A 23,196-nucleotide genomic window follows, 5' to 3' on the forward strand; every position below is an offset into this window, starting at 1 on the left:
CACTCACAGTGATGTCTTCTCTCCTCGGCGCTGCAACGGAATACCGAGCCGAGGAGAGATGACATCATTTCCTTTGCTGCTGTTTAGCATACAGCAGCAAAGGAAGTTATCTGATTGGCCGGCGGCGATCGCGAGGGGGGGGGCACGAACGGATGGCCTCCCCCTCATCTCCAATCGCCGTGGGACCAAAGACGACCGCCTCGGGCCCCCCACCCGCGGAAGGCAAATCACGTATATATACACGATTTTGCCTGTCCGTGCCACCTTGCCGACGTAAATCGGCGTGAGGCGGTCGTCAAGTGGTTAAGAACTGTCACTCAACTGAGTAGGGATTCTGCGGTCAGCCTTAGTTTTTCTGCTTCCCCCAAAGGAACAAGGTGCTTTGGGGGAAGCAGAGCACCCCCTGCCCCAAAACACTGCACCCATTTTGAGGGCATGTGGGCTGGTATGGTTTGGGGGGGTCGGTAACGTCACAAATAGGTGGCGGAGGAGGCATTCAGCAGTCAGCCTTGGTTGCACGCAGAACGTTTTTTCATTTTTTTCCCCATTGTGGCAGGTGTCATGATTGACATTGGATCTACATCAGGGGACATTTTTTTTATTGTTTTTTTTTAACAAAGGACTTGTCAGAAACCGGCTACTGTCATTATTTGTTTTTTTACACTTGTGTTTGGTGAATGAGTAGGGGTACAATGTACCCCATACTCATTCACATGGGGGTGTCAGGATCTGGGGGCCCCCTTATTAAAGGGGGCTTCCAGATCCCGATAAGCCTCCTGCCCGCAAACCCCCACAACCACTGGCCAGGGTAGTGGGGAAGAGGCCCCCCCACCCCAAAGCACCCACCCCTCCATGTTGAGGGCATGTGGCCTGGTATGGTCCAGGAGGGGGGGCACTCGCTCATCATCCCCTCCTTTCCTGGCCTGCCAGGCTGCGTGCTCGGGTAAGGGTCTGGTATGGATTTTCGGGAGGGGGGCCCCACACCATTTTTTATTATTTTCTGGCACAAGGTTCCCATTAAAATCCATACCAGACCTTAGGGTATAACTCTGATCATTTTATGGGTGTTTGTACTGTCCTGGTGCTCCAAGGGCCTTCAAAAATGTGATGGGTAGTAAGGATGGGCAAAGGGTTCGACACGAGCATGAGTTTAGGCCGAACATTGGCTGTTCGGAAGTTCTCCCAACAGCCCAATATAGTGTCGTTCGACCATTTGTTCGGCTGGCAAACGACCACAATGCACTGCACCTCCGCACAGTTCATTGAAAGCCCTGATTGGCTGAAGCAATGAGGACTGTCAGCCATGATTGGACGCTGTCATGATTACTGTATCCAATCATGGCTCATTGCTCTTAATCCCGCCCCACAATATAAAAGTATTCTTTCTATAGCGGCCATTTGTAGTGTGATGGCGGCATGGAGAGAGATAGAACAGGGCTCTGTTCAGTGCTATTAGAGAGTTATGCCGCGTACACACGATCGGACATTCTGACAACAAAATCCATGTTTTTTTCCGACGGATGTTGGCTCAAACTTGTCTTGCATACACATGGTCTCACAAAGTTGGTAGGAAATTCCAAACGTCAAGAACGCGGTGACGTACAACACGTACGATGAGCCGAGAAAAATGAAGTTCAATAGCCAGTGCGGCTCTTCTGCTTGATTCCGAGCATGCGTGGAACTTTGTGCGTCGGAATTGTGTACACACGATCTGAATTTCCGACAACGGATTTTGTGTGATGGAAATTCCAATGGAAAATGTCTGATGGAGCCTACACATGGTCGGAATTTCCGACAACAAGCTCCGATCGCACATTTGCCGTCAGAAAGTCCGACCGTGTGTGCGGGGCATTAGTGTGCTATTCTGAATCTATTGTCAATAAAATATCAGTTTAGTGTGCATCTAGGGATAGTCAATGTGAGTGTAGTGCAACCATTCATCTTTACATAAGTGGCAAAGTAGGGATAGTTCAGTCAGTGTAAGTGTAGTGACCCTTTAACACCGTTTTTTTCTGTGCGTTACTGCAAGTTTAAGGCCATATATTTCATTGCATTACTGCAAGTTTAACGCCATATAGTTCTGTGCGTTACTGTAAGTTTAACGCCATATAGTTCTGTGCATTATTGCAAGTTTAACGCCATATAGTTCTGTGTGTTACTGCAAGTTTAACGCTGTATATTTTATTGCATAACTGCAAGTTTAACGCCAAGTAGTTTTGTGCGTTACTGCAAGTTTAACGCCATATAGTTCTGTGCATTACTGCAAGTTTAAGGCTGTATATTTCATTGCGTTACTGCAAGTTTAACGCCATATAGTTCTGCGCGTTACTGTAAGTTTAATGCCATATAGTTCTGTGCGTTACTGCAAGCTTAACACCGTATATTTCATTGTGTTACTGCAAGTTTTACGCCATATAGTTCCGTGAGTTACTACAAGTTTAACACCATATATTTCTGTGCATTACTGTAAGTTTAACACCATATAGCTCTGTACGTTACTGCAAGTTTAACGCCATATATTTCATTGCGTACTGCAGGTTTAACCCCCTATAGTTCTCTACATTACTGCAAGTTTAATGCCATATAGTTCTGTGCGTTACAGCACGTTTGATGCATTGACGCAGTATATAATAGTGTGTCTGTGTTGTAATTCGTGAATACTCAAATTAAAGTGCACCAAACACCACTTTCCATTGATTAAAGTGCATCCACGTACACATTTACACATCTTTATTACATTTTGTTAATAAGCACCCCCCCCCCACTCCCCCAAAATGTCTGGGAGGACAGCAAGGAGAGGCCAACGTTAAGGGGGCCAGCAGCGTATGTGTCCACAGGCACAGGTGGACATGGTCAGTTCTCAGGCAGGGCATCATTTACTCTGTTTAATGATGTTGCCCATGCTATCCAGCCACAGTATGCAGAGGAGGTGGTGGACTGGCTTACTAAAGTGTCCTCATCCTCCATCACCCAAGCAGAGACTAGTGCACAGTCCCCTGCAGTTGTCAGAGTGGCAAAACCTGCCTCCTTGTCCACAGCTTTTCCTGCCATAGCCACAGGATCAGGCATAGAGGAATCAGCTGTGTTATTTGAACACAGCATCAACCACTTGGTCCTTGACAATGCACACCCATTACTTGATTCAGATGTTGGTTCTGAATCTGAGGTTGAGGAAGGCAGGAACATCAGTCTATAGAGGGTGGAGAACACTGCTACACAAATTGGCAGTCATGTTCCCCCAGCCACAACGTATTGCCAAGTTGTCTCCAGTGGTAATGAGAATAGAGGAGATAATGATGATGAGGTCACTGACTCGAGTTGGGTGTCGAAGTAGAGCAGAGGAGGAAAGTGAAGGTGAGGCACAACCCCAACGAGGCAGCCATCATGGAAGAGTAGAGAGCAGCCTCCCTATTCCATCACATTGTGGAGCTGTTATCTCCCGGCCCACTTTCCACAGCTCAGCTGTCTGGGCCTTTTTTAGTAGATGTGCAGCTGTTGCTATTTGCAAACTTTGTCTCAAGCGCATCAAATGTGGCAAAAACACCAGTCATTTCGGTACCACATGCTTGACAAGGCATTTAACCTCCCACCACTCAGCCTGTTGGCAAGAGCACCTAAAAGTACACACAAGGGGCACAGCTCCTCCTTACTCACCTCAGTCTGCTCTCACTATACCTCATGACCTCTCAGCAGCCTCCACTGACAGGGATGATGGTATAGCGCAGCGTGTCCCAGATCCTTGCAGCACATCTGCTAGCAGCACACTACCAGCTGTAGACTATAGGCGGCAAATTTCTCTGCCCCATCTGCTGCAGTGGGAAAACAAAAATACAGTCAATGCCATCCACATGCCCAGCATCTACTGCTGACTCTACAACTTCTGCCTTTCCGCCTGGTGGATTCTGCCCCCTTCCATGAATTTGCAGAATGTGCTGTACCACAATGGCAGGTTTCCAGTCGCTATTTCTTTTCACATAAGGCCATTCCATCTCTCTACCATCAAGTGGAAGGCAATGTTGTGGCATTGTTGGGCAAGGCAGTCAGCCGCAAAGTCCATTTTACTGCTGACACATGGTCCAGAAGCATGGGCAGCGACAATATATTTCATTCACAGCACAATGGGTAACTCTGCTTGCAACTCAGAAGGATGCAGGACAGGGCTCAGTGCTGCAGCTTGTTGTACCCCCACGTCTCCATATGAATGATGATGCCAGATTAGTCAGCTCTACCCCCTCTTCCTCCATGCCCTCCTCTGCTGAATTGTCCTATGAACCTCAAATACCTCCTAAGCGTTCAAAGGGCTATTCAATGAGTCAGGCTAAAAGGTGCCATTCAGTGCTTCAGCTGGCGTGTCTAGGGGACAGGTACCACACTGGAGCAGAGATTCTTACAGCTCTGCAGGGGCAGGCCCAGAGGTGGTTCACGCCATGCCAGCTGGAGCCAGGAATGGTGGTGTGTGATAATGGCACAAACCTCCTGTCCGCCCTTAGACAGGGAAAGTTGACACATGTGCCATGCCTGGCACATGTCCTCAATTTGGTGGTGCAGTGTTTCCTAACTAGGTACCCAGGGTTGGAAGATCTGCTAAAGCAGGCCAGAAGAGTCTGTAGCCATTTTAGGGGGTCCTACACAGCCAGTGTTCAGTTGGCTGAAATCCAGCGGGAATTCCACCTGCCCGTAAAACGCCTAATTTGTGACATGGCCACCAGGTGGAACTTGACTTTGGCAATGCTGCAGCGGCTGCACATGCAGCAGAGGGCCATCAATGAGTACCAGTGTGAGTATGGCACGACAGGCTCAGGGCGGCTTGGCTTTTTTCTCCACGCCAATGGCTGCTCATAAAAGATGTATGCACTGTACTGTCACCATTTGAGGAGACCACAAGGGGGTGAGCTGTAACAATGCATGCATCAGTGACACAATCCCTGCTGGAGCAGACTCTGCGTGGCTTTATGGACAGGGCACTTGAGGCAGAGCAGCGGGACGAAGAGGATGACTTTTTTTCCTCTCAAGGCCCACTTTATGTAGACACCATTGTTCACATGCCACAGAACACACAAGATGAGAGAGAGGAGGAGGAGAGAGGAAGATATAGAAGATATACAGTAAGAGATGGTTTTCCATCTGCAGAACTCTAGAAAGTACTACGTGGTTGGGAGGAGGCAGTTCCAGATATAATCCTCAGTGACCCCAAGGAGTCTGCTTCTCATGCCTCCGCAAACTTGCAGTGCATAGCTTATGCTTCAAAGCCGGCGAAAGGACCCAAGAATATGTGGCATAAAGGAGAAGGATCACTATTGGTTGGCAACCCTCCTTTACCACTGTTATAAGGGGAAAGTCTCAGAACTCATCCCATCCACACAGAGAGCGCAGAAGATGAAATCTCTTGAGGACACCTTAAAGAGAAGTTTATCGAACGCTTTTCCTGACTCTAGAAGGTTACAGTATCATGGAAAACGTAGTTTTGAGGCTTCTGTTGCTCAAGAGTGGAGCAGTAGACAAGGGTGGCCGCCTAAGTGATGCATTTCTGAATTTTTTTAGTCCTTGCAGCCCAGGGCTGTCAGCTTTCACTTTCCATCGGCAGCGTCTGCATCACATGGTGGACAATTATCTAGGGGAGAAAACAGAGATGGAGAGCTTTACAATTGATGATCCACTGGTTTACTGGGTCATGAGAATAAACCACTGGCCAGAACATGCCCAGCATGCTATTGAGCTGCTGGGCTGCCCTTCATCCAGCCTGCTTTCTGAATGGCATTCAGTGCTGCTGGAGATTTTGTCACTGATCATAAAACGCATCTGTCCACAGACTCCGTGGATGGTCTGACTTTTTTTCAAATCTTTTATTTAATGAGGCAAAAGACACGAAGCATAACATTGAAAAACACATTAAGGTACACTGGTATATAAAAGTTAAACAATACACAATATCATATATGGGGTTTTAGTACCAAGTAAAGGTTTCTAAGCACAATCAATGTCTCCCATGTGTTCTGAAACCCTGGTTAAATGACCAATTGGACACAACACACTAATGTAGCATGGCATCCTGCTTTCTCAAGAGTAAAGTTTAATTTCACTGAGGAACAACTTGCTGCACTAGACAGTTCCATGGATCTTGCCCCCAACATTTTCCAATATTTTGTATCAGAGAAAAAAGTATAGAGCTGTATAGAATACGGTGATGGAGAAAAACAATAGCGAAACAGAGAAAGTAAGGTGTAGGATGGAAATGGACAGAATAGAAAATATAGAAAAGAGAAGAAGTGAGGGAGGGGGGTGGGAAGGAATGGGGAGGGGGGGGGTAGGAGAGGTGAGATATGCGTAACTAATGAAATACAGTGTCAATTAAAAGGAGAATTTGGACATCGTCATTGAGATGTTGATGGCATCCGTGCCTGCGTCAGGGCAGAATTAGTTTACAGTGTCGCTTTCGAAGAGGGCTCATCCCTCGTCAGAGAAGAAAAACGTGTTCCAACGTGTCCCTGTTTTAGTACTGTATATACTCGAGTATAGGCCGACCCGAATATAAACCGAGGCACCTAATTTTACCACAAAAAAACTGGGAAAACATATTGACTCAAGTAAAAGCCTAGGGTGGGAAAATGCAGCAGCTACTGGGTAAACAATGTCCATCTGCAGCCTCACTGTGCCCATTTGCAGTCTAATTGTGCCCATTTGCAGCCTAATTGTGCCCATCTGTAGTGTCACTGTGCCCCTTCTGTAGTGTCACTTTGCCCATCTGTAGTGTCACTGTGCCCATCTGCAACTGTACATTTCATTTCCAAAACAGCGTGTGTCTCCCGCTGTGTTATGCAGTCTGTTCGGCCGTCCATTGTACCAAAGCCCCACCTCCTCGTTTGTGATAGACAGAATGCTGATACAGATCTTCCATTTTATTTATTTATTCTACTTTTTTGAGCCACAGACCTATAGTCAGAGGTAGTGTGGATTTCCAGCACAGAGGAACGCACGCTTTGGCGGCGTCAAGGAGATGGCAAACAATCTATTTTTTTGTAAATTTTTCCTTGAATATTAGAGGCATGAAGTAAGGAGAAAGCTGGGTCATCAGGAATGGGACGTTCAGTAACTTTTTGGGTAATGTGGCGAATTTCCTTCCAAAACTGCTCGAGTTTTGGACAGTCCTAAAAGATATGGAGAATTGTTCCCCGACCCTCTGGAATCTCCAGCAGCGATCCGAGTACGAGGGAAAGAACTTATGTAACTTTGCAGGTGTATTTTAACATCTGGTTCATGGTCTAGTTTCTTGCATAAACACCCAGCCCTTATAGTGGGCCGTATATCCAGCCAGGAGATACGGCCCATAGTCAGGATAGCCCATAGATAGTCAGGAAATTTGTTACAGAGAGCCTCATCTGACATCTATTTTATCCCATATTCACGGACTGTCATTTTTTCCCCCGCAAGCTCGCTATTACTGACCCAGCTGTTCAGCAGTGTTCTGGATACTGGCCCTCAGGATTCTTGTTTTTTGGTTCCACTGCATTCGCTCATTGTGGCTCTAAGGTGAAGTGTCACCACATTCAGGACTCTGTGTTACCAGTATATATTTACCAGCATGCAGGTGCTGTTCTTATAGGGGATCCATCTTTTGGGGGGGTTGTGGTCACACTGTCCTAGCTCTCCAAGAGGCCTGCTCCGGGCTTCTTTTAGGGGAGTCAGTGTTTTTGTAGGGTATAGCAACCTCTGTTTTATGCTTGTTCTTTATCATTCAATAAACATAATTTTTTGAGGAGATAGTCTTTGGGTGTTTACATTTATTTTCTGCATTTTTCATGGTCTAGTTTCTTGCATATACACCCAGTCCTTATAGTGGGCGGCATCTCCACTTAGCTTTCTATCGATCAGGCTCCCAGTATCCTAGGGTTCTTTTTGCAATAGTCAGGAAATTAGATGCGTTATTTATGCCCCAAGGATGCCTGAAGGTGCTCCTTGGATTTTGAGCCCCTCTGCATGGCCAGGCTGTGAAAAAGTCTCCATTCCCATACTCGGAAGGAGTAGCAGAATGTGTTTTGGGGTGTAATTCTAGTTATGTCTATGCTGTGTGGTAAAAATATCTCATTAATTGACAACTTTGTGTAAAAAGTACATTTTAATTTTCTTTCCTGCATTTTCCAAAAACTTGTAGAAAAAAAATGACATTTTCAAAAGACACAATATGGCATTCAGAAAATGCCTTGGAGTATTTTCTTTCCAAAAGGGGGGCATTTTTTAGGTGTTTCCACTGTCATGCTCCAGGACCTCCAGAAATGTGACAGGTAGTCAGGTAATTAGATGCATAATTTATGAGATGCTCCTTGAAAGCCCAAAGGTGCTCCTTGGATTTGGGGCCCCTCTATGTGATTAGGCTGTGAAAGTCTCACATGTGTGATATCCCAGTGGGAGGATATGGCTGGCATGGTCCTAATACTCTACTTTACTTGACCACAGAACTCTCTACACAGGGCTGTATATGATATACTCCTGACCACTGCACTCTGTACCCTGGGTTGTATGTGATATACTCCTGACCACGGCACTCTGGGCTCTATATGATACTCCTAATCACTGCCCTCCATTGGTAGGCAGGTTGATGTAGGATATTATATACAGTATCTCACAAAAGTAAGTAGACCCCTTACATTTTTGTAAATATTTTCTGCTATCTTTTCATGTGACAACACTGAAGAAATGACACTTTGCTACAAAGTAAAGTAGTGAGTGTACAGCTTGTATAACAGTGTAAATTTGCTGTCCCCTCAAAATAACTCAACACACAGCCATTAATGTCTAAACCGCTGGCAACAAAAGTCAGTACACCCCTAAGTGAAAATCTCCAAATTGGGCCCAAAGTGTCAATATTTTGTGTGGCCACCATTATTATTATTTTCCAGAAATGCCTTAACCCTCTTGGGCATGGAGTTTAACAGAGATTCACAGGTTGCCACTGGAGTCCTCTTCCACTCCTCCATGATGACATCACTTCCATTTGATAATGCCTCACAGATGCTCAATAGGGTTTAGGTCTGGAGACATGCTTGGCCAGTCCATCATCTTTACCCGCAGCTTCATTAGCAAGGCAGTGGTCATCTTTGAGATGTTATTGGGGTCGTTATCATGTCGGAATACTGCCCTGCGGCCCAGTCTCTGAAGGGAGATCATGCTCTGCTTCAGTATGTCACAGTACATGTTGGCATTCATGGTTCCCTCAATGATCTGTAGCTCCCCAGTGCCAGCAGCACTCATGCAGCCCCAGACCATGACACTCCCACCACCATGCTTGACTGTAGAAAAGACACACTTGTCTTTGTACTCCTCACCTGGTTGCCGCCACACACGCTTGTCACCATCTGAACCAATGCAGGCTTTCTTGTGAATCGTCTTTAGAAGAGGCTTCCTTCTGGGCCGAAAGCCATGCAGACCAATTTGATGCAGTGTGCGGCGTATGGTCTGAGCACTGACAGGCTGACCCCCCCACCCCTACAACCTCTGCAGCAATGCTGGCAGCACTCATACATCTATTTCCCAAAGACAACCTCTGGATATGACGCTGAGCACGTGACCTCAACTTCTTTGGTGGACCATGGTGAGGCCTGTTCTGAGTGGAACCTGTCCTGTTATACTGCTGTATGATCTTGGCCACCGTGCTGCAGCTCAGTTTCAGGGTCTTGGCAATCTTCTTATAGCCTGAAAGAAGATTGGAATTTTTTTTTTTCGATTCATCATTTATGATCATCACATCCCAATACGTTATTTGATAATACTATGCCATTCATCTTACTCGTTATACTCTTTTTTGGCATGACATTATCACATTAATACTAAACCATACAATACATCTCAATAGACTATATTCCTTTAATATATATTTAATAAAGAAACAATATACTTGTACATACAGGTGGGGATGAGCTCATTGGGAGTTATGATTATTATTAAACAAATATTAATACCCAACTATTCATTGGAATATATTAAAGGTGCCTTCCATCCCCTCCCCCTCTGTTATTCCAATAACGTGTGACTCCGTGAAAGCCTCTTGGTGTTGGCACCCGTCTGGAGGGGTGAGAATTGACATATGAGGATCCCTGGATTAGTGCTTCTACTTAGGAATCTCTGGATATGTGGCAATTTTTTTTGGAATCCGTTTTTTAAGTGGTAATTATACCAATAGAACATTACATATACATAGATGCTAGTACGTTACAAAGTGTTAGAATAATGAACCTTGTTTCTGATGTATTTCACTAGAATACAAAACCCCTGAAGAAGACTGCATCATTGGTCGAAACGCGTTGGTGTATTCATGTGGATATCAATTAATAATTTTTAATATTTAATATCTTAGATGTACTGTATTTCCATACATTGATATAATATTCTTTGAGACCATAGGTGTGCGCAGCCTCTTGCATTAGGGTGTGCACCCCAAAGCTCAAATACATATGCATGTGTATATGTACTGATGGTGTCAGTAGGGCAGTGGACAGTGTCAGTAGTTTTATTTTTATTCTTTTTAAATTATTTTATTGTGTAATATTTTTATTTGGGATGAAATATCAGTGCTCTAAACAGGGGGGAATAAGCACCACACAAGGCGATTAGGGTGTGCCCAGGCACACCTGGCACACCCTGTGCGCACGCCTATGTTTGAGACATGCCTGTAACCAGAGTACACATTCTTTTGTATAATTGATGAATAATCTGTATGTTGCCGTTTGTATCAATAAATGATTTTAATATACCTTCACCATATGATCCATACATGATTATGCCGCTAAAAAACCCTCTGGGGGAATTTTCCAATCTTCTTTCTACAAGTCATTCTCTATGGATCTTCTTATAGCCTAGACCATCTTTATGTAGAGCAGCAATTCTTTTTTTTCAGATCCTCAGAGAGTTCTTCGCCATGAGGTGCCATGTTGAACTTCCAGTGACCAGTATGAGAGCGATAACACCAAATTTAACACACCTGAGACCTTGTAACACTAATGGGTCACATGACACTGGGGAGGGAAAATGGCTAATTGGGCCCAATTTGGAGATTTTCACTTAGGGGTGTACTCACTTTTGTTGCCAGCGGTTTAGACATTAATGGCTGTGTGTTGAGTTATTTTGAGGGGACAGTAAATTTACACTGTTATACAAGCTGTACACTCACTACTTTACATTGTAGACAAGTGTCATTTCTTCAGTGTTGTCACATGAAAAGATTTACAAAAATGTGAGGGGTGTACTTACTTTTGTGAGATAGTATATATATATATATATACACACACAGTATTAGGGCTGAGATGTTGACCAGGCCAGGGTCTGACCAAACCAGCTGTATTCTACATAACAAAAAAGGATAGATAATGGCTTGTTGCTGTTAATTTTATGCAAGACCACCTTGGCCCTTGAAGGCCAATATAATTAAACAGATCACAGAGAAGTAATTTGCAAATTTGTACCTCTGTGCTGTGCAGGGACCCAATAAAATGAATCTCTCTGGAAAGAACTATTGAACTGCTGTTACTCTCCAGGCCTCCACCCTCTAGCTTCTAGAAGTTTCTCCAAACTTCCAGATCCATGGAGGAAGCACCAGAGACCTGCCTCTGTGAGTCATCCAGCCTGACCTGCAGTAAACCCTGACCCAGATTCCAGACTCACACTTACCGTGAGTCACACAAATACATTTACCTGTACTAACCTGATAGCACACTAGAGGGTACTACATTTATATAAACGTTTCCAGACATTTAGGGTCTATTCGTAAAAAACGTGCATAGCAATTCAACGGGAGCAAGTCCATGTACATTCCTTTCTTTGTGCAAATAGGGATAAAAAGATGAATGTTATTAGGATATTTGCTGTGCTGGTTGAAGGTTTTCCATTGATTTAAAAGTATATCAGGGTGTGCTTCTTCCCCACATGTCCAGCAACATTCAAATACAAGACATTTCCCGCACTCACTAATACACCTCGAGGGTTTTGTGGGACCCCTGATGTATAGGAAGACAGGACTTCAGTGAGGAACATTTTCCTCACTCAGGACAGGAAAGTGGCTTCTCCCCCGTGTGAGATCTCTGATGTCTGGAAAGAGTGGACTTCTGTGAAAAACATTTCCCGCACTCAGGACAGGAATACGGCTTCTCCCCCGTGTGCAATCTCTGATGTTTGTAAATACTGGATCTATCTGAAAAACATTTCCCGCACTCAGGACAGGAATACGGCTTCTCCCCCGTGTGAGACAATAGATGTGTGTCAAGCTGGGCCTTCACGGCAAAACATTTCTTGCACTCGGGACAGGAAAACGGTTTCTCCCCCGTGTGCAATCTCTGATGTTTGTTAAGATTGGACTTATCTGAAAAATACTTCCCGCACTCAGGACAGGAATGCAGCTTATCTCCCGTGTGAGATCTCTGATGGTTGTAAAGACTGAACTTCACTGAAAAACATTTCCCGCACACAGGACAGGAATACGGCTTCTCCCCCGTGTGAGACCTCAGATGTCTGTAAAGATGGGCCTTTACTGAAAAACATTTCCCGCACTCAGAACAGGAAAGTGGATTCTCCCCCGTGTGCAATCTTTGATGTGTGGAAAGTCTGGACTTCAGTGAAAAACATTTCCCGCAATCGGGACAGGAATACGGCTTCTCCCCCGTGTGAGAACTCTGATGGTTGTAAAGACTGGACTTCACTGAAAAACATTTCCCACACTCAAGACAGGAATACGGCTTCTCCCCTGTGTGAGATCTTTTATGCTCAATTAGATGGGATTTTAATCGGAAACACTTCCCGCACTCAGAACAGGAAAACCTCTTATCTGTTGGAAGGACGGCACCATCCCTCACAGTCTGAGGTTCCTCAGGATAAGAGGAATACGATGGTGCGGCACCATCCCTCACAGTCTGAGGTTCCTCAGGATAAGAGGAATACGATGGTCCGGCACCGTCCCTCACAGTCTGAGGTTCCTCAGGATAAGAGGAATACGATGGTCCGGCACCGTCCCTCACAGTCTGAGGTTCCTCAGGATAAGAGGAATACGATGGTCCGGCACCGTCCCTCACAGTCTGAGGTTCCTCAGGATAAGAGGAATACGATGGTCCGGCACCGTCCCGCACAGTCTGAGGTTCCTCAGGATAAGAGGAATACGATGGTCCGGCACCGTCCCTCACAGTCTGAGGTTCCTCAGGATAAGAGGAATACGATGGTCCGGCACCGTCCCTCACAGTCTGAGGTTCCTCAGGATAAGAGGAATACGATGGTCCGGCACCGTCCCGCACAGTCTGAGGTTCCTCAGGATAAGAGGAATACGATGGTCCGGCACCGTCCCGCACAGTCTGAGGTTCCTCAGGATAAAAGGAATACGATGGTCCATCTACACTGTGTGGTGCCGGATGGACATTTGAGGTAGTCGGGTTTTCTCCTGGACTATACTGTGTGATGTCCTCATCTTCTACTTTACAGTCTGGAGACAAAGTGAGACAATCCTCTGAGGTTTTCCTCATCTCCCGTCCATCTACTAAAATAGGAATACAAAGATTATTACTAGACATGAGCAGATTGGTTCCTCTGGAGCATGGGGCTGGGTCACAACTGCGACCCCTGTAGTTACGCCCCTGAATCAGCCATAACTTTATAACCACCTACCTAATATTGAGTAGGTCCCCCTTTTGCCACCAAAACAGTCCTGACCTGTCAAGGCATGGACTTCACTAGAGCTCTGAATATATGCAGTGGTATCTGGGTCCAAGCCCTCAATAGCAGATCCTTTAACTCGTGTAAGGTGTGAGTTGGGGCCTCCATGGATCGGATATGTTTTTTCAGCAAATCCCATGGATGACTTGGCCTCTGAATTCTCCAGATCTCAATCCAATCAAGCCAACATCTCTAGCTTATTGCTGTGTTCCTCAAACTTTTCTTGAATTCTTCAGACCAGGCCACCTTCTTCCATGGCTTCATGGTCCAGTTATGATTCTTATGTGCCCATTGTAGACACTTTTGACTATGGACACAACGCCCGGTGTGCGAAAGAATATATTTTTGGTGGTAGATTAAGAGGCTTTTATTGAAAGTAGCAACAAGTACATCAAGCCAACCCGTTTCGGGGAAGAGAAGCTCTCCCTTCTTCTGGGCTGTTGTTGCAAGCTATGAGATATAGATATAACCTGAATGGGAATCTTTCCCATCTAATAGTATGAAGCAACAACCCTGAAGGGAAAGCCTCTCCCCCGAAGCGCGTTGGCTTGATGTACTTGTCACTACTCTCAATAAACGTCTCTTAATCTACCACCAAAATTGTATTCTTTCAGACCTCGGGCGCTCCTTCTTTCCGACTATTCCAAGTAAAGTCACACCGTGGCAGGACCTCGCAATGTCACACCTGTCAGTGGTCATAAAGCTATGGCTGATCAGTGTATATTATATAGGGTACAGCAGTTAGGACTGTATAGTATCGGGACTATGAAGCATACAACAGAGTATATAGTGCAGGGGTCAGGACCAATGGAGGAACTACCAGGGTCACAAAGGTTGCACTTGCGACTGGGCCCTGGCGTTCCGTCACTGTGGGGGCCCAAGAGCCCGGACTGTGGCTCCCCAGCGGGATTGCTGGCTGTAGTGCTCTGAGCTGAGAATATCTTTTACACACAGCCCAGAGCCAGCACTGACGGACCACCGCCCCTTTGCACGGACTGGAGAGGAGAGAGAGCTGGATCTGCTCCTCCTTATCCCGCTCCTCTCCTCCTGTGTCTGCCCCGCCCACACTCCAATCCCCGGCAGTGCCGTGCCTCAGAAAAGGGGATGTTTGAGGATGTTTGAAGCTCAGCAGCCGGATGAAGAAAGGTGCCAACAGCCAAAGCCTGAGCCTCCATCCACTGTGAGTGAAGTCTCCCCCCTCCCTCCCTTCTTTCTCCTGCCTCTGAGAGAGTGCACTAAGGTAAGGGTGACTCTGATGTAAGGCTTTGATGAGCAGAGACCCCCTCACACCAGAGTTCCTCTTTACACCAGAGTCCACAGCATTCCCCCTTACATCACTCCCCCCCAATCAGGTTTCCCAGAGTACCACTTACAGCAGAGTTCCCCTTTACATTCCACATTGTACATTACATACTCCTGCACTATATACTCTATGTTGTACATTACATACTCCTGACCCCTGCACTATATACTCTATGTTGTACATTACATACTCCTGACCCCTGCACTATATACTCTATGTTGTACATTACATACTTCTGACCCCTGCACTATATACTCTGTTGTACATTACATACTCCTGACCCCTGCACTATATACTCTATGTTGTACATTACATACTCCTGACCCCTGCACTATATACTCTATATTGTACATTACATACTCCTGACCCCTGCACTATATACTCTATGTTGTACATTACATACTCCTGACCCCCGGCACTATATACTCTATGTTGTACATTACATACTCCTGACCCCTGCACTATATACTCTCTGTTGTACATTACATACTCCTGACCCCTACACTATATACTCTATATTGTACATTACACACTCCTGACCCCTGCACTATATGTTGTACATTACATACTCCTGACCCCTGTACTATATACTCTATATTGTACATTACATACTCCTGACTCCTACACTATATACTTTATGTTGTACATTACATACTCCTGACTCCTACACTATATACTCTATATTGTACATTACATACTCCTGACTCCTGCACAATATACTCTATGTTGTACACTACACAGTCCTGACCAGAGGGATAACTAGAATCTTTAAGGCCCTGGTGCAAAAAATTTTGAAGGTCCCTCCTACCCCCCCCTCCCCCCTTGATCCTGGGGCCCTTTACTCCTATTGCGGGGATACTTTATTACACTCTTGCAGTGGGACCGTTTCACATATTCTGCAGTGGGCCCCCTTCCTGCCATCTTGGGTAGTGTTGTCTTTTCTTCAAGCCAAACCTTAACACTTTAGTGGCGCATGGCAATCTCTTTGTAGTATATACTATATATAGATTTTGTGATTACATTTCTAATCATATAGATTTATTCACAAGAGTCCCCCCTTACATCAGAGTCCACAGAGTTCCCTTTTACATCAGAATCCACATAGATCCCCTTTACATCAGAGTCCACATAGATCCCCCCTCCTTACATCAGAGTCTGCAGAGATCTTCCTTACAGTGTTAGTGAAAATTCAGCAAAGTCAGATGTAAGGGGGGCTCTGACACAAGGGGGGCTCTTCGGACTCTGACACAAGGGGGGGCTCTTCGGACTCTGACACAAGGGGGGCTCTGCGGACTCTGACACAGCTGGGGGCTCTGCGGACTCTGACACAGCTGGGGGCTCTGCGGACTCTGTCACAAGGGAGGCTCTGCGGACTCTGATGTAAGTGGAAGGCGTTCTCTTCTCTGACACAAGGGGGGCTCTGCGGACTCTTGACACATGGGGGGGCTTTGCGAACTCTGACACAAGGGAGGCTTTGCGGACTCTGACACAAGGGGGCTCTGCGGACTCTGACACAAGGGGGGCTCTGCGGACTCTTGACACATGGGGGGGCTTTGCGGACTCTGACACAAGGGGGGCTCTGCGGACTCTGACACAAGGGAGGCTTTGCGGACTCTGACACAAGGGGGGCTCTGCGGACTCTGACACAAGGGGGGCTCTGCGGACTCTGACACAAGGGGGGCTCTGCGGACTCTGACACAAGGGGGCTCTGCGGACTCTGACACAAGGGGGCTTTGCGGACTCTGACACAAGGGGGGCTCTGTGGACTCTGACACAAGGGGGGGCTTTGCGGACTCTGACACAAAGGGGGCTCTGTGGACTCTGACACAAGGGGGGCTCTGCGGACTCTTGACACATGGGGGGGCTTTGCGGACTCTGACAAGGGGGGCTCTGCGGACTCTGACACAAGGGGGCTCTGCGGACTCTGACACAAGGGGGGGCTTTGCGGACTCTGACACAAGGGGGGCTCTGTGGACTCTGACACAAGGGGGGGCTTTGCGGACTCTGACACAAGGGGGGGCTTTCCGGACTCTGACACAAAGGGGGCTCTGCGGACTCTGACACAAGGGGGGCTCTGCGGACTCTTGACACATGGGGGGGCTTTGCGGACTCTGACAAGGGGGGCTCTGCGGACTCTGACACAAGGGGGCTCTGCGGACTCTGACACAAGGGGGGGCTTTGCGGACTCTGACACAAAGGGGGCTTTGCGGACTCTGACACAAGGGAGGCTCTGCGGACTCTGACACAAGGGGGGCTCTGCGGACTCTGACACAAGGGGGCTCTGCGGACTCTGACACAAGGGGGGGCTTTGCGGACTCTGACACAAGGGGGGCTCTGTGGACTCTGACACATGGGGGGCTTTGCGGACTCTGACACAAAGGGGGCTTTGCGGACTCTGACACAAGGGAGGCTCTGCGGACTCTGACACAAGGGGGGCTCTGCGGACTCTGATGTAAGTGGAAGGCGTTCTCTTCTCCTCTCCTTGGACACAGAGAAGGCGTTCAGACAGGATTCTTATCTCCAACAAGTCCTTCTCAAATTTGGTTTCAGTGGAAGAATATTACACGCTATTCTTGCCCTCTACACCACCCCCTCTGCAAAAGTATAATCAGCAAACAAACACAAACATTCCACATAACCAACAGAACAAGACAGGATTGTCCACTCCCCCCCCCCCGATACTCAGCCTGCTTATGGAACCCCTGGCAGAACATATTAGAACCAACCCCAAGATCTCCGGTTTTTACAATCGGACAAACATCTCACAAAATCAGCTTATTCGCCGATGACGTCATCCTTATGGTCACGACCCCGGCTCCTTCCCCGGAAGCAGTACAAAAAGAAAACCCTCCTCTGGTTCAGTAGAATATCATACTATAAGGAGAACGAAACTAAATAATTTATTCTTAATTTGGGTATCGAGGCCATAACCAGCAACTTCATACAATCCCAACTCCCCATCACCTGGGCAAGCAGTAGTAGATCATACCTGGACATCCAGCTCACATTAAGAAGTCTCTTTGCAGCTAATTATAAAGTATTTGCCAATAAACTCCAAGTTGCTCTACCACAACTGGCGAAACACCAACTATCTTGGTCTGGGAGGCTGGTGTCTTTCAAGGTGCTACATTTGACACAACTGCTCCACCCTTTTTAGGACCCTTCCCATCCCTAACCCCCAATCCTTTTTTTAAATACCTTCAAACCATGCTAAACAAAATTCATGTGGCAGGGAAAGAAACCCCTGCTGCGCTCATACAACGCTTGAGTAGTAGGAGGTTCGGGATATATAGACTTTGAAGACTACTATCTGGCCTCCGTCTTAACCCAACTACAAGATTGGCTCCACACTCACTCTGGGGTATAATAGAATCCTCCTCAGTCCTTCGACAAAACCTACAAACCTGGCTACTTGGAATCCCACTAGGCACTCCTATACCAGCTGATCTTCCCCCAACCATGAAAGCTTCGGCTCAAGCATGGAAACAATTGGCAGGTATAACATGACCAACCTCCCAATCCTCAAAGCCACCAATTCCGCTAGAAGTAATGAAACATCTAACTCCAGACCTAACAATATCTCATTGGCTTACTAAAGGCATCAAAACAACAACCCAGGACCTCTTCTCCACATCAGGCCTCAAATCCTTTTCCCATCTACAAAAATAAAATAACCTTCACTTACCTATGTGTGTCCCACTGTCTATCCACCTTACCTATCCCCCAATATTTCATCCCCTCCATTGCCTGGTCTTTTTTACATCATACATCTCCCACGCAGAAAGGAATTTCCTTATTATACAACACATTCCACCAGAAACGAGAATTCACCAAGTCGGATGTCCATCTGCACTGGCAATCAGACCTGGAGGCCTCATACTCATAGAGCAAATGTGGCGGGGGGCGTTCAAATCTATCACTCCACCTGTTGCTCTGCACTATGGGAATTAACTCAAAAGATATCTCAGAGATGGTACCTGACACCCTCAAGACTAGCAATCTCCTTATTATGCAACACGTTCCACCAGAAACGAGAATTCACCAAGTCGGATGTCTATCTGCACTGGGAATCAGACCTGGAGGCCTGATACTCAAAGAGCAAAAGTGGCGGGGGGGCGTTCAAATCAATCTATCACTCCACCTGTTGCTCTGCACTATGGGAATTAGCTCAAAAGATATCCCAGAGATGGTACCTGACACCCTCAAGACTAGCAATCTCCTTATTATACAACACGTTCCACCAGAAACGAGAATTCACCAAGTCGGATGTCTATCTGCACTGGGAATCAGACCTGGAGGCCTGATACTCAAAGAGCAAAAGTGGCGGGGGGGCGTTCAAATCAATCTATCACTCCACCTGTTGCTCTGCACTATGGGAATTAGCTCAAAAGATATCCCAGAGATGGTACCTGACACCCTCAAGACTAGCAATCTCCTTATTATACAACACGTTCCACCAGAAACGAGAATTCACCAAGTCGGATGTCTATCTGCACTGGGAATCAGACCTGGAGGCCTGATACTCAAAGAGCAAAAGTGGCGGGGGGGGCGTTCAAATCAATCTATCACTCCACCTGTTGCTCTGCACTATGGGAATTAGCTCAAAAGATATTCCAGAGATGGTACCTTGACACCCTCAAGACTAGCCTCTTTTGGCTCCAAGTTATTTCATTCCTGCTGGAGATGCAAAACATAAGGGACCTGAGGTCCAGTACAAACATACTGGTCACACATCTTCCAGATCTTAGAAGACATCACCAAACACTACATTGCCCCCTCCCCGGCGCTAGCGCTCTTGAACCTAACCATAGATGATATCCCTCCACCCTACAGACATGTAATAACGCAAAGCCTATTAGCGGATAAACTAAGTATAACGAAGCTGTGGAAATCAGACCATTCCCCTGGATTTGAAGATACCTTGGACCTGGTAAACACACATTACAGCTAGGAACTAATGATTCATCTAGCAGGGGGGGTACTCCACAGACCTAGCCATTTGGCAACCACGGCTAGAATGGCCTAGAGCAGCGCTGTACAGAAAACCAAAACCTAAAAGTGATTGACCTACCATTGGCAATCATAGTCTTGGTGGAGAAGTTACTCAACTTCATTGCCCTTAACAACATTACGTTCTTGTGTAGACTAAGGTATTTGGATTGTGAGGTATGCCTACATCACCCTATACGGAATGGTATTTGACCGTATCACCTAGACGGAAAGCAGTTTCGATTCTTGAATTCACTGTATCGGTTTGTTCTGTTGAACATGTTTTAGTGCCTGTACTTTTTGCACCGCTATAAAACCACTACAAAAAACATGACAAGGTTACTAAAGGAAGGTAGTATTGTCCCCCCCCCCCCCCCAAGACACAGTTTGTTCCCAGTCAGGGTGTCTGGGGGTTCTGGACAATACGCTCCACTGTCCAATCATTATTACACATCAAAACCAAGGTCATATGTGCTTGTGACTCTACTCTACAATGTTCACATCTAAGAAATTCTCCTCGCTATGTATTAAGATGTGACAGACTTTGTTCTTTTCTCTTCATTTCTTCCGTAATCATTATGGAAAACCCTAATAAAAATATTGAAAGCATATGCAAAAGGGGAACTCTGTGGACTCAGATGTAAAGGGCAACTCTGTGGACTCAGATGTAAAGGGGAACTCTGTGGACTCAGATGTAAAGGGCAACTCTGTGGACTCAGATGTAAAGGGAAACTATGTGGACTCAGATGTAAAGGGCAACTCTGTGGACTCAGATGTAAAGGGCAACTCTGTGGACTCTGACATAAAGGGGAACTTCGTGTGCTCTGATGTAAAGGGGAACTCTGTGGACTCAGATGTAAAGGGCAACTCTGATGTAATGTAATATGATTAGAAATGTAAATCTAATGCACCACTAAAGTGTTGGTGTTTGACCCAAGATGGCAGGAAGGAGTCCTGCTGCAGAACATGTGAAAGGGTCCCACTTCCAGACTGTAATGTAAGGGCCCTGCGATTGGAGTAAAGGACCCCAGGATCAATGGCTGGGGGGTTAGGGGGCCTTCATGGTTTCTTACAACAGGGCCTTAAAGGCTCTAGTTATGCCTCTGGTCAGGAGTATGCAATATACAACATAGAGTAGATAGTTCAGGGGTCAGGAATAAACATTTTGCTGCCAGCTGAACCCCAGAATCTCCATAAATCCAGTCTAGATACATAAATTGTGTCTGCAGCACAGAGAAGGAAGATTATCCGAGAGAAATACAGGAATACAGGACGGGGAACACAGCTCAGGAAAGTGACCAGGGGATTACAGGCTGATATCACCCAGTCCCCGCCCTACTCTGGACCAATCAGTGAGCAGAATGGGTGGAGGAATGTATTTAGTGTTAATGACCCACCTGTGCTGATCTCTGTAGGAGTGTCCTCCTCTATAAATGTCCCCGTTATTCCATCCTCCTCCATAGACTGCTGATCATCCCTCACATACCTCTCTTCTTCTTCTTCTGATTTAACCTCAACTTTTATATCTATCAGATCTTCACCCTAAACCAAGAAAATGAGAGAAAATATAATCTGCATATTAGACGCTTTAATATTGTCACATTACATAAAAAATATCCACACATCATCTCCACCAATCCATGTTCTAGATGTTCAGTCCCACCAACCTTGTAACAGTGAGGGATGGTGTGACCTTCCTGTGTGGAATCCCGGGAATACAGAGGACGGGGACATCTCTCTGGTGGGTTCCTGTAGCTGGATGACTCCACCATGGTGTCCTGGTACAGATCTTTGTGTATATCCTCCATCACCCCATCCTCATCATCTTGCTCTTTTATCTCTTCTTTAACCTCAACTTTAGGATCTCTCAGGTTTCCACTCTGAATATAGAATAAAAATGACATCAATGGTAACAATGCAGATAATGTACAGATCCTAATGATACTATCAGTGATTGTTCCTCATCTACCTGATGATGGTGAGGGATGGTGTGACCTTCCTGTGTGGAATCCCGGGAATACAGAGGACGGGGACATCTCTCTGGTGGGTTCCCATTACTGGATCCATCTGTAGGAAACACACACACTGACTGAATACATTGTTTCTATGTGTTTATCAGATGATGGGGGATCTAGGTGGAGCCTCCGTACTGCTCTCTCCTTTACAATAAAGTCTCCTCTTACCCGGTGATGTGAGGGGAGGCTGATTGTCCATCATGACGTCCTTGTAGAGATCCTTGTGTCCTTCTAAATACTCCCACTCCTCCATGGAGAAATAGACAGTGACATCCTGACACCTTATAGGAACCTGACACACACAATGATACAGTCACCATCCAGACACATCCCTTGTGTTGAACCTTCACAGGCATCAGGAATAGTTATTATCGCTCAAAATATCTACATGAAGCTTATAAAATACAAAAAGTATGCATTATAAATCCACTGCTAAAAAAAAATTTTTTTTTAAATCCCGTAATATCTTATAATCTATTAGTATAGACTGATGAGGTGAAAAGGTGACACATCTCCAAAATAAAGAGAATGTTCCGGCTCCCCTGTAAGTGGGGGAATGTTCTGCCCCTGAAGGGGTTAATCTAGGTTTCCACACTATATATGTGTATATCATCATCTGCTGGAGATAAAAGACGTCACAGTGACTATGGAGGAAGAGGACGGAACATGACGGGGGGTTACTGGGTGTAAATAGAAAATAAGATCTTATTACCTCGTCTGCTGAAACTTCCAGCAATGTCTTCTCTCTACTTCCTCCCGACTCACCTCTCACCCAGACTTCCTGTCAGTACCTGACATCACTTCCTGTCTTCCATAGAGACTTCCTGTCTGGTTAGAAGTGAGATCACCACCTCGTGGACTTCAGAGGAACTGCAATCCTGAGAAACATCTCATAGAGGTTGATTTACTAAGGGCAAATACTGCATACTGATGACCTTGCAAATGCAGCTTAGCAAATGAGATGAAGCTTGAATTTGCAAAGAATACCCTCAAGAAAAATAAAAACTAAAACAGCATTTTTGCTTAAACATGATTGGATGATGGAAATCAGCAGAACTTTCCCTCATAGTGCACAGTCTATTAGCGTTTAGTAAATCAACCCCAGTGTGAACCCAGCCTTGTGCTGTGTGTATGTACTGTATGTAGGGCACGCGGGTGACACTCTCTCTATGTTCCTCTCCTCGTTGGGCACCAAGTGTGGGTCAC

General features: G+C 46.1%; 2 protein-coding genes across 2 annotated transcripts; both read right to left on the bottom strand.

The window, feature by feature from the left end:
* Nucleotides 1-6,328: 6,328 nt before the first annotated feature.
* LOC141104843 (uncharacterized) lies at nucleotides 6,329-13,971 on the bottom strand. Its single transcript, XM_073594625.1, has one exon. The coding sequence runs from the start codon at nucleotides 13,539-13,541 to the stop codon at nucleotides 12,027-12,029; it is 1,515 nt and encodes a 504-aa protein (XP_073450726.1). The 5' UTR covers nucleotides 13,542-13,971; the 3' UTR covers nucleotides 6,329-12,026.
* On the bottom strand, nucleotides 13,876-21,925 carry LOC141106817 (uncharacterized). Its single transcript, XM_073597745.1, has 3 exons — nucleotides 21,643-21,925; nucleotides 21,373-21,517; nucleotides 13,876-14,120 (listed from the first exon to the last, which is right to left on the bottom strand). The coding sequence occupies exons 1-3, from the start codon at nucleotides 21,877-21,879 to the stop codon at nucleotides 13,876-13,878; spliced, it is 627 nt and encodes a 208-aa protein (XP_073453846.1). The 5' UTR covers nucleotides 21,880-21,925.
* Nucleotides 21,926-23,196: the final 1,271 nt, after the last annotated feature.

The sequence above is a fragment of the Aquarana catesbeiana genome, linkage group LG08 (genome assembly GCF_042186555.1).
Source record: "Aquarana catesbeiana isolate 2022-GZ linkage group LG08, ASM4218655v1, whole genome shotgun sequence".
NCBI lineage: Eukaryota > Metazoa > Chordata > Amphibia > Anura > Ranidae > Aquarana > Aquarana catesbeiana.